General features: G+C 44.1%; 2 protein-coding genes across 5 annotated transcripts in view; both read right to left on the bottom strand.

Annotated features, from left to right (window-relative positions):
* Nucleotides 1–4,099, bottom strand: part of LOC115456687 (tyrosine-protein phosphatase non-receptor type 11-like) — a 131,725-nt gene extending 127,626 nt beyond the window's left edge. For both annotated transcript variants that reach the window (XM_030185924.1, XM_030185926.1), the window contains exon 1: nt 4,015–4,099. In XM_030185924.1, the coding sequence (XP_030041784.1) occupies nt 4,015–4,028 (14 nt within the window). In that variant the 5' untranslated portion in view covers nt 4,029–4,099. The remainder of the gene's footprint in view (nt 1–4,014) is intronic.
* Nucleotides 4,100–4,365: 266 nt separating this feature from the next.
* Nucleotides 4,366–21,218, bottom strand: part of AGRN (agrin) — a 379,875-nt gene continuing 363,022 nt past the window's right edge. For all 3 annotated transcript variants that reach the window (XM_030186208.1, XM_030186209.1, XM_030186210.1), the window contains 6 exons: nt 20,032–20,148; nt 18,588–18,777; nt 15,379–15,466; nt 11,341–11,565; nt 8,757–8,860; nt 4,366–7,519 (listed from right to left, as the gene is read on the bottom strand). In XM_030186208.1, coding sequence (XP_030042068.1) covers nt 7,362–7,519; nt 8,757–8,860; nt 11,341–11,565; nt 15,379–15,466; nt 18,588–18,777; nt 20,032–20,148 — 882 coding nt within the window. In that variant the 3' untranslated portion in view covers nt 4,366–7,361. The remainder of the gene's footprint in view (nt 7,520–8,756; nt 8,861–11,340; nt 11,566–15,378; nt 15,467–18,587; nt 18,778–20,031; nt 20,149–21,218) is intronic.

Below are 21,218 nucleotides of genomic sequence, written 5' to 3'. Positions count from 1 at the left end.
TAAGACAAGATTCAATTTACATAGACATCACATGAACAATACTGGTGCCAGTAGGGCTCCCACCCCTGTTGGTCAGCATTTTACAGGACCAGGACACTGTACCAGTGACGTCACAGTAAGAATCCTGAAAGGTAACTTTAAAACCATACAAGAACGTAAGACCTTTGAAGTCAGAATGATTGAATATTTTAACACCCAACAGAAAGGACTTAACAAGGATCTGGGTTTCCTAGCCCATTATAAACCATAAAGCTGTATTTCTCTGTTGATCACCCTCCCCTCACCTATCCTGTTAGAATATCAATGATATGCTTTGATGTCCCCATGCATACCTCCTACCCACCCCATCCTCCCACCCAGACTGTCATAGTAATGCTTGAATGTTTTCACTTATATACAGTGTCAGCTAGCACATTTGCTTATTTCCGATCTGACGAAGAAGGGCAACCTTCGAAAACTAATCAAGAAATGTATTATGTCCAATAAAAAAGGTATCATCTTATTTTCTTTTCCATGTATTTTGTTTGATTTCTATTGATAACCTTAAGAGTGGACTAACACGGCTACCACACTCCTCTACTTAAGATGGAAGATTCTACATGGAATGTTGATAGTGGCGGAGTGGCCTAGTGGTTAGAGTGGTGGACTTTGGTCCTGGGGAACTGGGTTCGATTCCCACTGCAGGCACAGGCAGCTCCTTGTGACTCTGGGCAAGTCACTTAACCCTCCATTACCCCAGGTACAAATAAGTACCTAAGCCGCATTGAGCCTGCCATGAGTGGGAAAGCGCGGGGTACAAATAAAAAAAATGCATGAAGGAAATTTCTGGGAATCTAGTTTGAGTGGCCAGGTGGGATCTCTCTTATCACCACATAATTCAACCAGCCACTACTTATATCGTCCAAGGCATTCCACAGAGGAGTCAGAGGAGTTGGGATAAGGGGCATAAAAAGGTGAACAGATTGCAGTTTGAGTTACGCAGCTTGGGCTATGCGCTTTGCTTGTTTGCAGCAGGGACACCCTCCGCCCCCCACTACCAAACACACACACAACCATCAGCAAGCAAGAGACAAAGGAAGGTTGCAGAACCCTCTAAATTGTCATGCAGTGCATTTGAGTTAGCTGCAACTGTTGATGGACTCCCTTGGTGTAAAGCAGGGTGTCCAGAGATGGTGCCAGAGAGATGTCAGCCTTGCTGATCCCATGGTGGGCTGGGGAGAGATATAACGATTGCACTGTATTTTTAACAGCCAGCTACATATAATTATATATTGATGCACCATATTATATATTGAGTTGTAAATGTTGCTGCTTACATGTTTTACAAAATAAAGCTGTGGCCAAGTGTTACCACTGATATCAGGTGTGACATTTGGAGGCATATTGACCTATGGAACTTTGTAAGTTTAACTGCTTTGAAAATGAGCCCCATAGTCTACTGATATCCCTGTGCCAGAGTGGCGCCCCATTCCTTCTCTGAAAAGAGGGAACAGGATGCTGCACAGGTGGAGTTGGCGGTGCAGGGTGGCAGGGCTATTGCTGTTGTTCAGAAAGTCCCCAGCACGTTTCTTCCACTTCAAACCTCTGCAGACCTGACAGCTGCATTTCTCAAGGAATTATAATTTTTTATGTTAAATGTGAACTAGGGATTTCTTCCCTTCAGTTTCATATTAATTCTCATTTCTTTCATTGTCCCCACTTGTATTTCCTATATTTCAGTTTTGTTTTTGCTAATTCCATTTTGGAACTGAGTGTGTGTGAACTCCTGAAACCTAATCAAGAAATTTATTAACTTAAAAGTTAGTATAAATAAAAAAAGTATCACCTCAGATTATTTTTGTTTGGTAGTCTATTTCTATCCATATAAATACTGACCTGGTGCTTCTTGTTTAGCTTTTATATATATATATTTTGTTTGTTTGTTTGTTTGTTTTTGCACTTACATTTTTGCTGATAATCTGCTCAACAAAAAATTATGAAAGGGACTCCCAAGGGGTCCTTCCAGTCAGTGGTGCAGCCATGGGTGGGCTTTGGTCCACTCACTTTGGGCTCAGTTCCCCTCAGTAGCAGTGCATCCTTACTGTAGTTCGCTGGGAGCCTCAAGCTCTGCCAGTTTAAGACCTCTTCAAAGGCACCTTTGAACTCCATCCAGCACAGCTCAGCAGTTGGCAGAAGCTTTCACACATGCATGAAAATGGAGCATGTGCCAGGGGCCAGTGTTGGGTGGCTCAATAAAGCTGCTTCTGACTGCTGAGCTGCACTGGAGAAATTCAGGACACCTTTGAGATCTGCTGGGGCTTGCAGGAGCTCCCTTGCCTGTTCAGGTACTTAATATTTTAAGTTGAGTTGGAGAGTGCTGGGCAGGAAGGAGGGGCAAAGAATGGTGAGGGCATTGTGACCACCCACTCTTGCCCTAGGCTTACCCAGAATTTGAGGTCTGACAACACCACTGCTTCCAACACATCCCTACTTCAGATCAGACCCATACTGGCTCATGTACACTTTCCTGAAATGCAGACATGTTCACTTCCACAGGACCAGGAGAAATTTTTTTGTTACATTTGTACCCCGCGCTTTCCCACTCATGGCAGGCTCAATGCGGCATACATGGGGCAATGGAGGGTTAAGTGACTTGCCCAGAGTCACAAGGAGCTGCCTGTGCCTGAAGTGGGAATTGAACTCAGTTCCTCAGGACCAAGGTCCACCACCCTAACCACTAGGCCACTCCTGGGACAGCTGCTAGGGCTAAGCTAGAGTGGCTTCCACCAAACCTGGTCTCACAGTAGTTTGCATGTTACAGCTACTTAAATCTCTGCATGCCTTTATATAAGATACCAATGCCAGAGACTGGATTTTTAGGGGCTAACGAGGCCCAGGATTAAATAAGCAGAGTCTAATAAATCAAGTTTAAGGAGAACAGTAGACTGTATTGGGATGGGAAGGGATGCTACAGGGCAGGAGTGAGGAGCAATGTGCACCGTTTCTCAAAACTGAATTAGCAAGGGGTGTTATTCTGCAAACCCACCTCCCCTAATTTCAGCTAAGTGCCCATTTTTGGGCTAAAATATAGCAATTATAAGAGCATACGCATGCCATACTGGGTCAGCAAACTCAGTATCCTGTTTCCAACAGTGGTCAATCCAGGTCACAAGTAACTGGCAGGATCCCAAAAGTAGACCAACAGATTCTACACTAGTTATTTCCAGGGAGAAACCGAGAACTTCTCTTTAAGACAAACAAGGAGCCCAGAGTCCAAGAATTCTTCAATCGAGACCCTGACCTATATGGAAAAACAGGAAACTAATAACTAGAAGGACAACAATAACATTTTGTAACACTGTTGGGAGCCGCAGAACTAACTCTCCATCAGCCTCCCAAAATACATTCTCAAATCCTAGAGAGCATCCATCGACTTTGTCTGTGCCCCAAACCAGATCCCCCTATCCACAGACAAAGTTTGTTCTTATTCACTGCTACGATATACCTTAGAGAAAAGATTAAAAAAAAGTTCTTTATTCTATCCCGATGAACTCTGGGCTCTGAATAGAGAAATGAAACAAACGCAACAATCAACAGGTAACACGCGTATCTAGCTGCGAAAAGATAAAAGCACTCTTTCCAAATCCGTGAAAACCCTGCCAGAGAAAACAAGGGCTTCAAGGCAGCAGCAGCAGCATACCGCCTGCTTCCTTCTATTGTTTTAACAACCTAACTCAAGAACAATAACTTCAGCTCATCAAAGCTGTTGATGGAGGCTCACACAGTAAATGTCAACCCCGAGCGAACTTCTCTGGAGTGCTGCACGCAGCCCACATTTTACACTGCATAAACACGGACCGAAGGACTACTTGCTCACAGAAGTATTTCCAAAAGAACACAAACAGCCAGCAACCAAAGTCGGAGACTCAGCCTCCAGTTTCTCATTCCGGACGATTACTCCGCGATGCACCTGCAGCAACTCCGAGGGAGAACCTGTAGGTGCGAAGTGACCGCGATTTCTCAGCCGATCCTTACCTGCGGGACGCCATGCCGCTGCCAGCAGCCCGTACCCGGCAACTCCACCGCAAAAGCCTTGACACTAAGCAGCCCAGCACCCGGCCATCGCGGCCGCGCCCCCTCACCCCCGAAACTGCCCACAACACGCCTCTTCCCGCCCCCAGTATTCTACGTCACTATCGCCCTGCCCCTCACAGAAGCCATTCCACATCTAACCAAGTGGTGGCTACCAAACCCCGCCCCTTCAGAAGTTGTTAGACCCCGCCCACCAAGAGGTCTTAAAGGGATCGTGCAGGCACATGGCTCCGTGAAAGTCGCAGCTGGGGAGAGTCAAAAAAACGTGTCATGAAGCAGACAAGAAACTTTTTTTAAACAGCTTTCGAACTTTTATTTTGTTGTGATTGGACGAAGGACACACGTCATAAAGTTAGTCATGGTTATAATAGCATGCTCCTTGTATAATGTGCAGCATCCTTCAGAACTTGTACAGTAGTTCACAATGTTGAATTTAAATCTAATGTCAAGACACATGGACAGACATAAATACAAAAAATAAAGTAATATTTTGTACATACTAGTTATAAATGCTAGTAAAAATACAACTGAAATTAAGTGCACAAGGTAAGTGTGCTAAATTGAATCTTGGGTTCAAGATGCTAAAAGACAAGAGGGTAAATGGGAAGGAGGAGATAAATTCAGTTTAAGGCATTCAAAGCCCAGCAACATAAACATTTGTAATGTATTTACAGTAAACGTAGTGGCCAAATCTGCTTCACTGACAAGGCCTTTTTAGTAAAGCTCAGTGGCTCTGAATAGTCCTTTTAAAATGAAAGGTCCAGAGGAGCAGTTTTGTTTAAACAGCATTAAAACTGTAGCTCTGGTTTTACATGCTTTTCAGATATTTATTTTTATGCACTTTGACTTTTACATTATAAAGGTCCCCTGGAAGCAGCTGATATTTCTTTCCCCCCCCCCCCCCCCCCCCCACTCCCATCTATGCAGTGTGCCTGCACTTCCAGGAATCAACACTGGGTAACCCTGACATAATAGATTGGTGCCTTTCAGAAAAAGTGCATTAAAGACCCCACATTTGTAAAAAGTCAAACCTTTCCACATCGAAAATTTATTTAAGGGCTCCCAGCGAAACTGCAATGCTGGAGCCCTTCCTTTCAACTAGCTGCACCTTTTCCATGCAGGAATTGCGATGTGCAACCACTCCCTTCCCACTAAGATTTAGGGGTATACTGGTCAAAGCCCCTCAGATCATAACTGCTTATTAGCTGAAGCCCAGCCACCAAGTGTGGTGAGAATGAATCCAAAAAAAGCTTGATTTTAAAATCAAGGTAAAAGTATTATACAAATGTACAAAGTTAGTCTCTAACAGTTCTACCTAGCTCCAGATTCCGTGCTACAGCCCAACTGGCAAAGCAAGAATGTCAGCTACAGTAGTATTTTTTAACAGTTGAAATAAGAAACATAGTAACACTTTTTTTTCCTGATGCAGATGGCTTCTGTTAAATTATGTTGTACAATGGCAGAAAAACATTGTAGCCACCATCAAGCAGGTTGGAGAGTGCTGGAAAAGGCTTTCCCATACAAAGCAAGAATGAAGAGAGCACAGGGCACCCCGTCGCACAGGAAAACCGAAGAAATTCATGAAACCTTTTCAGAGGTTCTTTGCACATTTTGTCCTGAATAGAGTGTGTGCAAATATTACACACCCATGAACACAAACTACAGTTACTAAAACCTTTTCAATCCAGCATAGTATTATTTGCTGAAGACAGCAATTTGTAAAAATGTTATTTAAACAAAAATATTTGAAAAACATATATATAGAATCATTCTGAAGTTCAGGTAGCAGAATAATACCAGTCACCCAAACTACTTTTACTTCATTTTTGGATTTTTTTTGGCCAATTTTTGGACTTTTATTTTTCATGTAAAATTTTCAAGTAAAATTTGATAAATGTATATACTGTCAAAATGGTATGTATGTAAATCAACTTTACATACATTATAGATTTTGTGTGTGTAAATTTAGTACTTGTTATTTGCATACAAGTTTCCAAAATTAAACCAGAAACTAAAAGCAAATCCCTAGAATACAGACAAGTATTGAGTACATAAGATAGCCATATACCTCCAGCTCCCTATGGAAAAACCCTCTTTATCTTCTCATGTTTCCTGAAAATAAATAAGCCAACACATCCCAGAATGTCCTGGGATGTTAGGTACTCGGATACTCCTTAATACCAGGTGCTCAAGAGTTCCCACAGGTGAAAAAGACTGAGGGCAGGAACAAAGTTCATCTGTGATTTTGGGTTGGCTTCTGGAATCAAGCCATTGTCCAACTAAGGCTCCTGCCACCTTTCAAAGATGGTACGTCCCAGGATTCTGAAAGCAGGAGTTCAAAACATCAGGAAGCTTCTGAGATTTCAAGAGATAAGGAGCAGTGAGGGGAAGGGGAGGAACAGCTTCCTGCCTTGCTCTAACCATAACTCATTTATAACCCGACAAGCTGTGGAGTTTGGAGCCACTTTCCTATGCTAAAGTTATCCTTGGACTTGGGGTTCTTTGTGTTAAAACCAGGTTTCCAGAGGGACTTCAGCAAGATGAAAAAGCCAAAATTCTACAACTGACCTAGGTTCCAGCTGTGTTAAAGATGCATGATCCTGAGAAGTTTTGGGCTACCTCCTATCACACAGAACAACAAATATCAGCCCCACTCACATGAAAATTATAAACAAATCCACGGGAGTGAAAGGGTGGTAGATGGGTTAGAAAAGGGACAGGATCCAAACGGAAATACCTTGATCAACACATTGGAGGTTTTTCAAGGTTTTAGAGGACAGCCAGGCTATCTGTACAGTTTATGTCATGGCCTATGGAATGGCTTTAGGTAAGCGGGATCCCTCATTTGACAGTGCAAGTGTGCCAGGACTGCAAGGGGTGGGTGGGTTCACAGAAGGCCACAGATAAAACACCAGCACATCTTATTTGTCTTGCTCTCAATGTTAAAAAAAAAACCTAAACAAAACAATTATAAAAAAAATAAAAATAACAAAGTCCCAAAATCAAAAAGACAGAAAACTTCAAGTATGCACAGTGGTTCTGATTGGCAGGTCTGGCTTCCCAGCACCTCCTCCACCCTCTCCTGAAGCCTGATCATCATCAGCCTTCTCTCACTAAGCAGTATGGTAAGCCTGCAACCAAAAAAACAAGGATAGTTTCCTCCCCTTCTCCCCCCCCCCCCCCCCCACAAAATATAAAAAGTAATGTTTACAAAAATAGAAATTAATTACAGCAATGGGGGGAGGGGCAAGAAGAGGAGGAGGGGTAAGGTGTGATGGGGATCCCAGGGACTATTTGGCTGAGCAGTATAATATGGTGGGATGGTTTAAGGCGTCTTCCACCAGGTGCAGCTCCAGCTGGTCCACCAGCACATCCTTTATACAGCCTACGAACCCTGTGCTGTAAGCCTTGGGTAGCTTATAGGAGACACTCAATTTCTCCACTCCACCTGGAAAAAAGCAAAAGGGGATGCCATATCTGGTCAGTCACAGAAGAGGGTACCAGGGCTGGGCAGACAGATTATTCTCGAGGAGTAAAGGCAGATCATAACATAATACTGGTTGGTGAGGGAATTGCATATGAAAAAGTGCTTGTAGGAAGTGGTAATGCCCAGCAGAGGTCAACAACCTTTATAATCCAATATCAAACCAAGGGCCCTGTTTACTAAGGTGCGTTAGTGTTTTTTAGCTCGCCTACACTTAGCTTGCGCGCTAACCATGTCGACGCCTATAGGGATATTGTAGGTACATACGTGGTTAACACGCATACATGGTTAATGCACGTTAAAAACGTTAACGTGCCTATAACGCTGCTTAGTAAACAGGGCCCCTAAGGTGAAGTTCCTTCTCAACTATACTTAAACACACAGAGGTCAACACTCAGAGGCACGGTTGCAGTTTAACTTAAACAACACTTAATTTATCAGGGCAAGTAGATGCCTACAAATGTTCTATTTTATAAAGACACATATGTGCCTGTGTGTCTTTATAAAATACTAGTGTAAGTGGCAGAAATCACATGTACAGATATTTACACCTGCTTGAGGGCTGAAAGAGTACATATGTAAATTAGCGTATTTTATAATCTAGGCACCTACTTGCAAATTCCACCTCTCCTCTATCCAGCCTCTGCCCTTGCCCTCAACTACCAGGAAAGTATAGGCCATTATATCAATGCACATACTATTACGCCGCTCAGAATGTCGCCACATACGTGTGAAAATTACCTACCCTCACATGTGTTCAAAGTTATACATAATTTTCAGCTGCCCTAACTATATTAAGGGCCAGCTTTGAAAATCCAAGTATGATTTTAAATGTCCAATTATAGAGATGCAGTGTACTTGTCTTTGTGGTCGCCACATTGTGCAAGTTGCTTGAGTTATCACGGGTCAATTTGCGTTTTTACCTCCAACATTGACACTTACCAGAATTTGTTTTAAGAACCTGTTTTACTGGAAAGGTTGAAAGACTCCTGACACAGATGCCGTCGAGCCCTCTCAACGCGTGCAACTGAAACTTTCCAATAAAACTTTTTGTTTTATTTTTTGGACGATTTGTATCCTTGCATTTTGTCCTCACTGCTTTCTTTCTTTCTTACTTCCATAAACTCTGCCATCTCCTCCCTCCCCGCTACTGAAAATAATAAAAAAAAAATCTCCTGTTTATTGCTGCTTTGCTACTTACCAAGCCAGAGAGCCCCGTCAGTGTCCAGCTGTTTCGCCCCCAGAGGAGAGGTTCCGTATACTGGTGCCTCATTCCCCACCTGAAGAGAGCCATCTCGGTATTTCCTGCAATGAGAATTAGGGGAGTTGAGGAGATGCTATTCGAGACCCCTAAACACTACCTAGGAACTGGATTCTCTCCTTCCAATGGTTAGGCTGCAATTTGTAGCTCTTGGGCCCTTCTTATTACCTGCATAGAGCTGTCAAAGCATCATAACCTCACCCTTGCTAACTAGAGGGGAATTACACTTCACCAGAGAACCTTCATGTGACCTTCAAAAATCAGAGATAGAAGAAAGCAAGACTCTGCCAGAGCTAGAAGACACAGACTTCTCTCATTATGAAACCCTGGGAAAGCAAAGGGGCACAGAAGGAGGCAAGGTACATGTGTGGAAAAAGTAGCAATTAAAATACCTTCCTTGTACGTTATCACAGAGTGATTATAAGGCTTATTTTCAAAGTGCATAGACTTACAAAGTTAAATAGGTTACTATGGGACTCATTTTCAAAGCACTTAGGCTTACAAAGTTACATAGGTTACTATGCAGCTCATTTTCAAAAGAGAAAAACGTCCAAAAAGTGGCATAAATCTGCATTTGGACATTTTTCTCACAAAAACATCCAAATTGGTATTTTCAAAACCAATTTTTAGATGTTTTTCTATGAAGTCCATCAGAAGTGCATTCAAATCACAAGGGGGCGTGTCGGGGACACGTTAAGGGTGGGATCTGGGTGTTCCTAACACTTGGACGTTTTTCAGCCATAATGGAACAAAACAAAAGTGTCCAGGACTAAAACTAAGATGTTTTGAGGTAGAACTGTTTTTATAACCAATAAGGCACAAAAGGGTGCCCCAGATGACCACTGGAGGGAGTCAGGGGTGACCCCACAATACCCCCCCCCCCACACACAAATGTGAATACAAATATGATTTAGCAGCCTCTAAGACAGCCTCAGATGTTATAGCCAGGTCTATTAGAGCAGCATGCAGGTCCCTGGAGTAGTGTAGTGGTCAGTGCAGTGCACCATGGCGTGGGGGGCTCTGATCCCTATCTCCCTCTACCTGTCATATTTGTGGGGGAAACTGTGAGCCCCCCAAAACTCACCATAAACCCACTGTACCCACATATAGGTGCCCCCTTCACCCATAAGGGCTATTGTAGTGGTGTACAGTTGTGGGCAGTGTATTTTGGGTGGGTTTTGGGGGGGCTCAGCAGACAAGATAAGGGAGAAATGGTGAGATGTGTACCTGGGAGCATGTTTTTGAAGTCCACTGCAGTGTCCCTTAGGGTGCTCCATTTATCTCCTGGGATGTCTGGGAGACTAGTCTATTAAATATGCTGGCCCCTCCTAAATCTCAATGGCTTGATTTTCTCTGTTTTACACTTGGGACGTTTTGGGGGTTTTTTAATGGGCCAAAAAACAAAATGTCCAAAGCACAAAACCTTGCTAAAAACAGTATTTTTGGAAACAAAAGATAGACGTTTTTCTTTTTTGAAAATTAACTTCTTTCCTATTCAGATTTTGGACATTTTTTGCAAAACGTCTAAAGTCAGACTTAGACGTCATATCGAAAATGCCCTCCACGTAACTTTGTAAGTCTATGTGCTTTGAAAATGAGCGTCTATATATCTGAGGTCTCAAACTAAACTGCCCTCAACTTGTTTGCTTCCACTGGATGACAAAACAGATTAAATCACTATCAGATTGACAGAGATGTCATCAGATGTGAGAGTAGCTAAGGAGAAATCCGGACCATTCCAGACTAGTGGGTATTTGACATTCTCATCTGCATTTCCCCACTCGTCAGGAATAATCTGGAGCGAGGATAAGGAATTTAGAACAAGGCGAAGATATTATACAAATATATGATCTATACTCTGTAATGTGAAACACAAGAAAGATAGGTATCAGTAGATTTTCATTCTGCATTTCTACTCTCAAGTTCCTAACTCTAAAGATTGTCTTCTTGGGATATCTGAGGTAGAGAAGGGGCCTCACAAGCAGAAATCATTTACTATTCACAAGAAAGCTAGAAAAAAATGAGGGCTGCACCAACTTGATCTCTGTGTTTATTAGCACAAGCTCATGACTCTATTTACAGCCTTTACCTGTGGGCAAAGCCACTACTGGTTTCACCACTTCTGGGAAATTTGTCTCTGACCTCACAGAAACCTGAAAATTTCATACCCCTCCCACTGCCAGGTCCCATCATTAACAGAGCAGAATGTATCTGGGGCATCCTGCCCGCACCAGGAATTCACCTCTCCATTTTACCCAGTGCTGGAAACAAGCCCAAATTACAGAGTTAACAGGCTCAGAATAAGAGTCCCAACCTCTTGCACTCCAATGGAAAGAAACCAGGAAGAAGATGCTTCCAGCAGGACAGGCCCTCCCTGAGCCTTAGGGCAGGCATGGCACATGACCAGACTTTCTGCAAATGTCATGGAGCCTCTGAACACAGATGAATGCCAATTTCCTGCCCTGCTCACAATTAGTCATTTTATATTCCTGTCAGCGTCTTCAGGGTGCCAACTGTTGCTCACCTTTGCGCTTTAATTCGAATCCACTGGTTTGTGTTCACAGGGACTGTGGATTGCAGGACAACTGGCTTAGAGCCAAGATCATAGGTCATCTGCACAAAGCCGTTGACCACAGCCAGGGCAATGTAATCCGAGCGCTCCAGCCCCTTCCCGCTCCAAAGAATCAGTCCCTGTGTGGCTTCTGTCCTCAGGCTCAGCTCGAACCGGTTAATGTGGGATGCCTTCTCACTGCAAAAGGGAAGACATGATGTCAGGACTTGAGGTCTGTGCAGAGAGACAGCGATGGTCACTCTGTACAACCCTTCTAGGAGTGTGAACAGCTGAGACACAATGGCAACAAGCAGGGGCGGCCTGACAGTGATCTGGGCTGTGATGGGCCCCTAACCACCTATTAAAAATGGTTAAGCTAGATGGAAGCTACAGGACAGTGGGTCCCCTACTGCACTGACCTATTTTCCCAGTCGCAAGTGTGCAGATATTCCGTACATTCGCATGCACAAGTAGCACTGAAATGTGGGTACCTAGTTATAAAGTTACCTTTTTATGTGTGGAATATTTTCAGTTTCCCTGTAGGGACTATTCTCTGTCACTTTCTAGCAGACATGTCAAGTTACCCAGTTCCAGGCTGGAGATTGTTGGCCACTCCTGGATTTGTGACCACCTTATCCTGGTGCATTATGGGTCTTGCATTACTGATTTCAATAAGCAGGATCAGACACTACAATTTCTCACACTACTTTGGGATGTAAGTTCAAAACCAGAACTGGCCAACAATCCCCAGCCTGGAACTGGGTAACCTGGCATTTTGATCATCCCCCTGTAGGTGACCCACCACTCTCCAAGATTCCTTCTTTGTTTCAGTAGCTGGACCAAGCCCAGCAGTGACTGAAAAGTATAAGCATGTTCAAAAGTTGTTTCCAGTGCGGCTCTTAGACTCATCACCAGGGGGCGGCATGCACAAAGAACTGTTTCAGCCACCCTCTCTCTCTGCCAGGAGCCACAGTCTGAGCATACAATTTCACTGGCAAGATTTCATAAAAAAGCAAATGGGTGCTTTGGGATCCCTTTAACCCTTAGGTGTTTTGAGTTAGCATCTGCAGTCTGGCAAAATGCAGGAAAATGAAATGGCGTAAGCTAAGAGCCTGCAAATGGTTAACAAGAAATGCCATAAGCCGCAGTGGTTCCCAAACCTGGTCCTGAAGGCATCCCAGCCAGTCAGGTTTTCAGGAAATCCACAATGAATATTCATGAGAGAGATTTGCATGCAGTGGAGGCAGTGCATGCAAATCTCTCTCACGAAGATTCATTGTGGATATCCTGAAAACCTACCTGGCTGGGATGCCTTCAGGACCAGGTTTGGGAACCACTGCCATAAGGCATGGTATAGGCAACTCAGCGTCATTATGAAGGGTGCCCTCCTTCCGCATACAGCAGTGCTAGGACTAGAGAGATGCTAGGCTGAGGACATCCTTTATTACTTGATCCCACTACAGCAGTTACAAGGGAGAATATCATTATCTTCTCCTGCAGGCAGGAAACTAGAAAGATGATGGATGGGGAGCCCTTGGCTTAGGGAAGACTTCATAAGTGCAGCTAAGGTCAGTGCTGGGACAGAAGCAAGTGGTCCTGAAAAGCATTGATGTAAAAGCGCAGCCAGCGGTTCCAGTTAGAGATGCACACGGAAACACACAGAGAAAGAGACCCAGGATCAGCAGAGAGAAACTGCTCTGAATCAGGCAGCACTAATACTACAACAGAAGAAGGGACATTTAAGGTAATAATTAGGGTCTTGTCTGAAACTGTTCCACTTTATTTCTCTTAGTCCCTAACCCCCAACCAAGAAAAATCAGCATGCAACGCTCTTCCTAACAGCTAAGCCACAAGGAAGATAACACAAGAACGTTTAAGTATGTAACAAATATATTTAACAAATCATACAAAACTGTAACATGAAGTGGAGTGATTAAAGGGATTCCTTGAAAACAGTAACAGAGAGACACACAGGAGATGGCACAAGGCAGACAGGCTTGACCAAGACTCACCTAGGATCCACAGAATAGTCCACAGAGTCCAAACTTAGAAGCAGAAAAAAAAAAAAAAAAGGAAGGCATGTGATGAACAGAAGCATCCAGCTTTTCACAGTCATCCCAAAGGGATAACAGCTGTGACCAACCCAAAGGGCTGTGGTTTTCAATCCCAGAGTCCATGAGGGCCATCAACAGGTCAGGCTTTCAGGATTCCCCTAATGAATAGGCATGAGAGAGATTTGCATACAACAAGGTAGTAGGCAAGAAAGCCTCATGCCTACTCATTAAGGATATCCTAAAATTAAGATCCGTTGGCAGCCCTGGAGTGAAGACGTGAGACATTACAACATACAGTGAGGTGCTGGGGAGGGTGGAGGGGGAGGCAAGAAATTTCTCTGGTTCTTTGATCCTCTTCGCAAGAGGTGCAGATTTCACCTTTCCAGAGTAACTTATAGACAGCAGCCCCTCCAGGGTACTACACCCATTACATCACCTGTGGCTGTTCTTGAACTCATTGCCTGAGGTGCCACAAACCACCCACATGCTCAGGTTAGGCTTACAAACTATGGCATAATGTTTAGTCCATTTTGATGGCATGCAAATTCATGTTGCACAAAGAGAATTCAGCCTTATGTCGCAGAAACCAAAGTATGATCAAAAAGCCAACCCACTGCTGCTCGCTACCCAGAGAGCTCCACTGAAAACTGGGGTCACTACTATAATCCCTGAGCACAAAACTTATTTGTAATGAAGCTAGAACATAGACTCTGTACTAGAGGTCTCTTTCTCTGGGATATTTAATGGTTGCTTAGACACATGAAGCAGTAAAGCTTTCTTGGCTACGGACTGGTCTGCATTAGATATGGAGCTGGAGGTGGAGGGTTCTGGTTGGGATATGGATTGGTCTGCAAAAGATATGGATCAGGAGGGTTCTGGCAGGGATATGGACTGGTTTGTATTATATATAGAGCTGGAGGGTTCTGGTTGGAATATGGACTGAACTGTGTTAGATATGGAGCTGAAAGTGGAGGGTTCTGGCTGGAATATGGACTGGCCCGTGTTAGATATGGAGCTGAAAGTGGAGGGTTCTAGTTGGGATATGGACTGGTCTGTATTAGATATGGAGCAGGAGGTGGAAGGTTCTGGCTGGAATATGGACTGGTCTGTGTTAGATGTGAAGTAGATGTGGTGCCAAGTGTTATGAGTGGTGAAAGGACCCACAACTTGTGGTCCTTTCGGGCCTGGAATAGGAACAGAGCTGATGATGGAACAAGGTACTTACTCCGGAATCTCATTAGTTAGATGGCTTGAAAACAAGGAAACAAGAAAAGACATTAAGACATGAGACAGTAATGAAGAGACCATCTAATGCAGGTCTCTATCATGGATGTGGCGTCTCCATGTTCTCAGCCAACTTAGAACGCAGAGGTACAGTATAGGTAAGGAAGACAGGCAGGCACCCCTGGTACACTGCCAAGGGTTGGTTTCTCTTCCTGCCATGTATTTTCTTTAGGGAAAGCTGGAGCTGGCTTTAGAGATCACCACTGAGAACCTGTTTACAGCCAGCAGACTGTCAACAGAAAACCCAGGGAAGGGGAGGGGTGTCAGCTCTGCTTCAGTGGTTTACAAATGGCAAAACAAATCAACCTTCAGATATAAGTCAGGAGAGCGACAAGAGAACAGACACACAGACACAAGACACACTGTGTAGGAGCAAAGAGAGAGCCTTCCTAGCTGGAGAGGCTGAGCAATATATACATGTGTCATACATGAAAATGCCCATGAATAGTGACAGTGCAAACTGCAGAGTCGGTACACTTGGGATTGGATGACTGGGGCTTCCAAATGCCATCCCCTGTGTTAAATGTGAGTGTTAAGTGCTGTTAAGAGAGCAAAGCAGACAGAACAAACACAGAGAGACCAGCAGTAGAGTCACATGGCTCTGGGGACGGATCAGGGGAGAGGTCACTTTAGACTTCAGATTTCCTGGGCCCTCATTCTCTGCCCGCATTACCTTTTAGTCACAGCGTTGTGATACTCCATGTATGTTTTCCCGTCAAACGCAATGGCTTCTGAATCCCCAGCTGACTTCTCGATAATTGCTGTGAAAGACAGCAAAGAGAATCTCAAGGAATCAATATTACCAACAGCTTCTAAGTTACTTTTTCTGTCAATGCAATGCACAGATAGAGAACATGTGGCTTAGGGTGTGGGGAGACTCCAGCAGGTTTACTAAATTAAAAAGAAATGAGTATGTACAGAGGCTGGAGGTGGCAGTCTCACTTCAGTCCTGTTTCTTGGAACTAGATTTGCTTTGCAATGGACTCCGGAACAGTCTCTACCAATCCATGCTAGCCCCAGCTCTGTCAAGGAGTTCCCATCATTCCTTCCGCAGAGGAGAACACAGTCTGGGCTTAGCTGGTGTGTGCATGCAGGGGATAAGTTCAAAATTTTTAAATTGAAATTTTCAATAAATTATACATTTTATACTGTACAGTAACAAGAGGTCAGCTCCTCCTGTGGTATTGTTTTCTTATTTTTTTTTATTACATTTGTACCCCGCGCTTTCCCACTCATGGCAGGCTCAATGCGGCAGGCAATGGAGGGTTAAGTGATTTGCCCAGAGTCACAAGGAGCTGCCTGTGCCTGAAGTGGGAATCGAACTCAGTTCCTCAGGACCAAAGTCCACCACCCAAACCACTAGGCCACTCCTCCACTGTTGCTACTATTTGAGATTCTACATGGAATGTTGCTATTCCACTAGCAACTTTCCATGTAGAAGTCAGCCCTTGCAGATCACCAATGTGGTTGCGCAGGCTTCTGCATCTGTGAGTCTGACGTCCTGCACGTACGTGCAGGACGTCAGACTCATAGAAACAGAAGCCTGCACAGCCTTCTACATGGAATGTTGCTAGTGGAATAGCAACGTTCCGTGTAGAATCTCCAATAGTAGCAACATTCCATGTAGAATCTCCAATAGTATCTATTTTATTTTTGTTACATTTGTACCCTGCGCTTTCCCACTCATGGCAGGCTCAATGCAGCTTACATGGGGCAATGGAGGGTTAAGTGACTTGCCCAGAGTCATAAGGAGTAGGAATCAAACTCAGTTCCTCAGCAACATTCCATGTAGAGGTCGGCCCTTGCGGATCACCAATGTGGCTGCGCAGGCTTCTGCTTCTGTGAGTCTGACGTCCTGCACATACGTGCAGGACGTCAGACTCATAGAAACAGAAGCCTGCACAGCCTTCTACATGGAATGTTGCTAGTGGAATAGCAACGTTCCGTGTAGAATCTCCAATAGTAGCAACATTCCATATAGAATCTCCAATAGTATCTATTTTATTTTTGTTACATTTGTACCCTGCGCTTTCCCACTCATGGCAGGCTCAATGCAGCTTACATGGGGCAATGGAGGGTTAAGTGACTTGCCCAGAGTCATAAGGAGTAGGAATCAAACTCAGTTCCTCAGCAACATTCCATGTAGAGGTCGGCCCTTGCGGATCACCAATGTGGCCGCGCAGGCTTCTGCTTCTGTGAGTCTGACGTCCTGCACATACGTGCAGGACGTCAGACTCATAGAAACAGAAGCCTGCACAGCCTTCTACATGGAATGTTGCTAGTGGAATAGCAACGTTCCGTGTAGAATCTCCAATAGTAGCAACATTCCATGTAGAATCTCCAATAGTATCTATTTTATTTTTGTTACATTTGTACCCTGCGCTTTCCCACTCATGGCAGGCTCAATGCGGCTTACATGGGGCAATGGAGGGTTAAGTGACTTGCCCAGAGTCACAAGGAGCTGCCTGTGCCGGGAATCAAACTCAGTTCCTCAGCACCAAAGTCCACCACCCTAACCACTAGGCTCAGCTCCTCCTGTGGTATTGTTTTCTTAGGAAAACAGGGGGTTATTTTCACTAAAACATCATCTAAAGGTTCAAAGTGTTTGTTTTTACTTTTGTATTTATTTTTTTCACAACATTGAGAGGTACAGTAATTTTTTATATTTCAACAATTTTATTGATGGAACATTTCACAGTACATAGTCAGTATCCATAATATACAGGACAATAAATGCGATATCTTACATACATTTATACAGTTACTACGTGCCATTAAGCGTTTTTATAATTCCCCCCCCCCCCAGGCCCCTTTCCCCAAACCCTCTCCAACCTAACTCATCCCCCCAACCCCCCAAATTCTAACCCCCCCCTTCCCCACCATAAGAATCCCATCTCCTCAATAAAGGGAGTCAACCGTCACCTGCATTTGGTAAGCGCCTCTCTCGTACATGCAGAAGGGGGTCACCCAATTGATTAAGAATGGCACTATGGGCCCGCGGTGCAAGGGCATGTATGAAGCATTGCCAGGTTAAGTAAAACTCTCTCTGTCACTTAAGTTTCAGACGAACATCTCTTAATTCCAATAGTAAGAACGCATGAAGCTTGTTACGCCATTGCCAGTACGTAGGAGCCTGTTGTTTTACCCAGTTAATTAAGATGCATTTTTTACCTATTAGAAGCACTTTATATAGTAGCGCGTTATAATGGACAGCACCAGCCCCTCTTAGCGCCCCCACTCCCAACAGAACGTTTTCAGGCCCCAGTGACATAGGGACCTTCACTATATGCCCCATAAAGTTACAAATTTTTGCCCAAATAGCCTTTATCTCCGGACAGTCCCACATAGCGTGGTAATAATTGCTCTCGGGCTCCCCACACTTGCCACATTAAGGTGAGCCCACCCCTCCCATTTTATAAAGTTGCAACTTAGAAGTGTATGCTCTGAATATCACCCTGCCCTGACATTCCCGCAGTTCAGCAGTAGCTGTTCCTTTTGGGATTTGTCGTATGCATGTCAGTAACATTTGTGATGAAATCCCTTTATGCAAATCGGCGGACCACTGCGTCGCGAGGTGTGTCAGGTCTCTCTGTGCAGTACTCTGCAGCAACCACTTGTGAAGTAGCGAAATCGATATAGCTTCTTCAATAGGCCTATCAAAAAGTTTGTCTATCATGCCGGGCACATTAACAGCGAGAGATTGGTGAGGGATAGCTGCAATATAGTGGGAGAGCTGTAAATAAGCAAAGTTATCCATCCAAATCAATTCACCAAGTCCCAAAGATTCCAATAAACCACATAGCTGCAGAGTACACAGGTGTTTTCAATGCACATAACTGGAGCAAATTTTCAGAGATAAGCTGCCCACGTGGCAGATCCTACCTTTCTCACACTGTGCACCAGAGAAGCTTCGTGGGCATGCACATTCATAGCTCTCAAACTTGGGGATGCACATGCCATTGTTCTGGCAGGGGCTGGGTTTCTGCATGCACAGATGGTGGGGGTAGGCAGAAATCTCAATGGCAAACTTGATATTCTCCTCTTTCAGTATGGCAATCCCTCCAACAGTGATCTGAAGAGAGCAAAGTACAGTGCTTGGGACAGGCGTAACACAGCACATGACAATCTGTGCAACTTTAAAGGCATACGCAATCCAGAGTCACACACCATTGGGAGATAGGAGCCCCCAGAATCCAGCACGAGAACAAACCCCCCTCACCCTGGGCTCAGTAGCTAGGAACAACTAAAGCCACAGGAGTTTTCAGTGCCTGCCCTACACAGCAGCAATGTGGGCGTGCAAAGAAGGGAGTACAAGGAGATGGCTTTTCCTTTCACCAATCAAAATGCAGAAGAACCAGTCACCAGCTTAAACAGGGAAACTAGTAAACTCAGGAGACTGAAGGTCAGCACAGACCTGTGCATGAATAACCTCCTGGAGGAGGTGGTGGAGACCAAGAACAGTAAGAGAGTACTAGGAAGTTTGGGAGAAGCACAGATACCCCTTACTCAGGAAGAAAAAGCCAAGGAAAGGGGTTGGATGTCAGATCTGCTCATCTACCCAAAATGATAGAGAAGTGAGGAACAGAGCAAAACTGACAAACAAATAGCAAATATCTTAACATGGTCACAATGAAAGGCTGGCAGCCTTTATGAAGAGATTAAAGGCAGTTCTCAACTCCTTTTGGTAAAAAAACACCAGGCACGATCTGTCCAGTGAGGGTGTTCTGCTATGTCGGAGGGCTCTGGCAGCTTCTCAAAGACTGCATATGCTTTGTAGCGCTATAGAAATGCTAAATAGTAGTAGTAGTAGTAGACAGTACTTTTCCTAATATGGTTTAGCAGCATGCGGAGTAAAATAGTAAATTAGGGTAGAAAGATTGGCTTTTACTTCCTGAGCAAGGGGTATCTGTGATGCAAACCCAAGTTCTTACTCCTCTTTTTGAAAGTCTCTGAAAACATATATGTTTAAAAACGTATCTTCTAATTTTTGTATCTTGTTACGTTCTAGTGAAATTTCCTGAGTGTAATCCGCTTTGGACCATAAAGGGAGTTGGCAGACTATAAATGACAAATTATATTACATTATATCACATAATATTATATTGACTCTAGGTTCATGATAGAAGTGACAAATCCTGATCCCATGATATGGACTTGAAATCTATTCAGCTTTGGCGCCTTCAGCTGACGTCCCAACTGCCCTGAGGTATCTTTCCTGGGCAGCAGATGTCCTTGGGTAACCCTCAGGCAACCCGACTTGTAGGGAGCATGTGGTAAAGAAACAGAAACCAGGATCAATACAGTAGCTTTGCAACACTCCCCTTACCTTCTGGATGGCACCATCAAAGCTGACAGAGAGAGCGGCAGCGCGAGCAAGTTTGCTAAAATCTTGAGCTCCTCCCACATACAGTGGTTCCTTGAGGTTCAGAGCAGTGTGTGGCGCCTGTGAATAGAGCAAGAAACCTCAGCAAAAATCCATATGGGAACATGTGCTGGGAACAAACCTCTAGCCCCACCGATACCCTACACTAGGAACCACACTGTGTGGTGAATTTTTGGCAGGTGACCTGTTACACACTAGAGGTTTTACTCTCACATGAGGGGGAGGTATTTTTATACCTCAGACATGAACAGTGAGAATTAAATCCTTTTTCTAAAGAGGAACTATAGTGTACTTTGTTTATGTTAAGGTAACTGCGCTGACATGTTTCACTTTGTGCGCCACTGCCCACTGTGATAGTGGCAGACTAATACCAATCAAACCTGAATACTTTCTATCTCCACAGTATCACTTGCACTTCTAAATCTTTTGAAGTAAAAAATATCCTCTTACATGTCGCTATGTGAAGGTAGGGAGGCCACCAAGGAGGTTTGATAAAAGGAGACAGCATAGGCCCATTATGTGGGCTAAAGCCAGTAGGCGGAGCTTGTTGCCCTATCAATTTCATTGTTTTAGGTGTACCAAGATGGCAGCAGCTACATTGGGAAGAATTAAAACTTCCTTGGGTGGAGACCGGCTTTAGCCTTGTGACATCAGGCCATCTCCTGTTATTAAACCTCCTTGGAGGCCACACACGGGGGAAAATTCTATAAATGGTGGCAAAAGTTTGGTACACAGATGGTGCGTGCTGAGCATGAATTCTATAATGGCAGTTCTGTGCGAAACTGCCATTATAGATAAGTTTGCAGTTTCATGCTTAACTTTAGGCATGAGCACTCACGCCATGTCAAAGGCTGGTGTAAGTATATGCACCTAGTTGTTGGCAGTTATGTGTGTAACCCACAATATTCTATAACATGTGCACATAACTCCTAGGCACACCCCAACTCACCCATGCCCTTCCCAAGGCAGAAAATGAGCATGCAGCTTCTACAATAGAAACTAAGGTTAGTGGCATATACAACTGCCAATTGGTGCTAATGAATGCCAATTAACACAAATTTAACCCATCCATTGGCTGTTAACTCCAGTTAACAGGCAATTATGAAATTAAGTTGCACATGCAACTGACT

The sequence above is a fragment of the Microcaecilia unicolor genome, chromosome 13 (assembly GCF_901765095.1).
Source record: "Microcaecilia unicolor chromosome 13, aMicUni1.1, whole genome shotgun sequence".
Lineage (NCBI taxonomy): Eukaryota > Metazoa > Chordata > Amphibia > Gymnophiona > Siphonopidae > Microcaecilia > Microcaecilia unicolor.
Note: the sequence above shows the minus strand (reverse complement) of the source record. Positions and strands in the feature narration are given on the sequence as shown.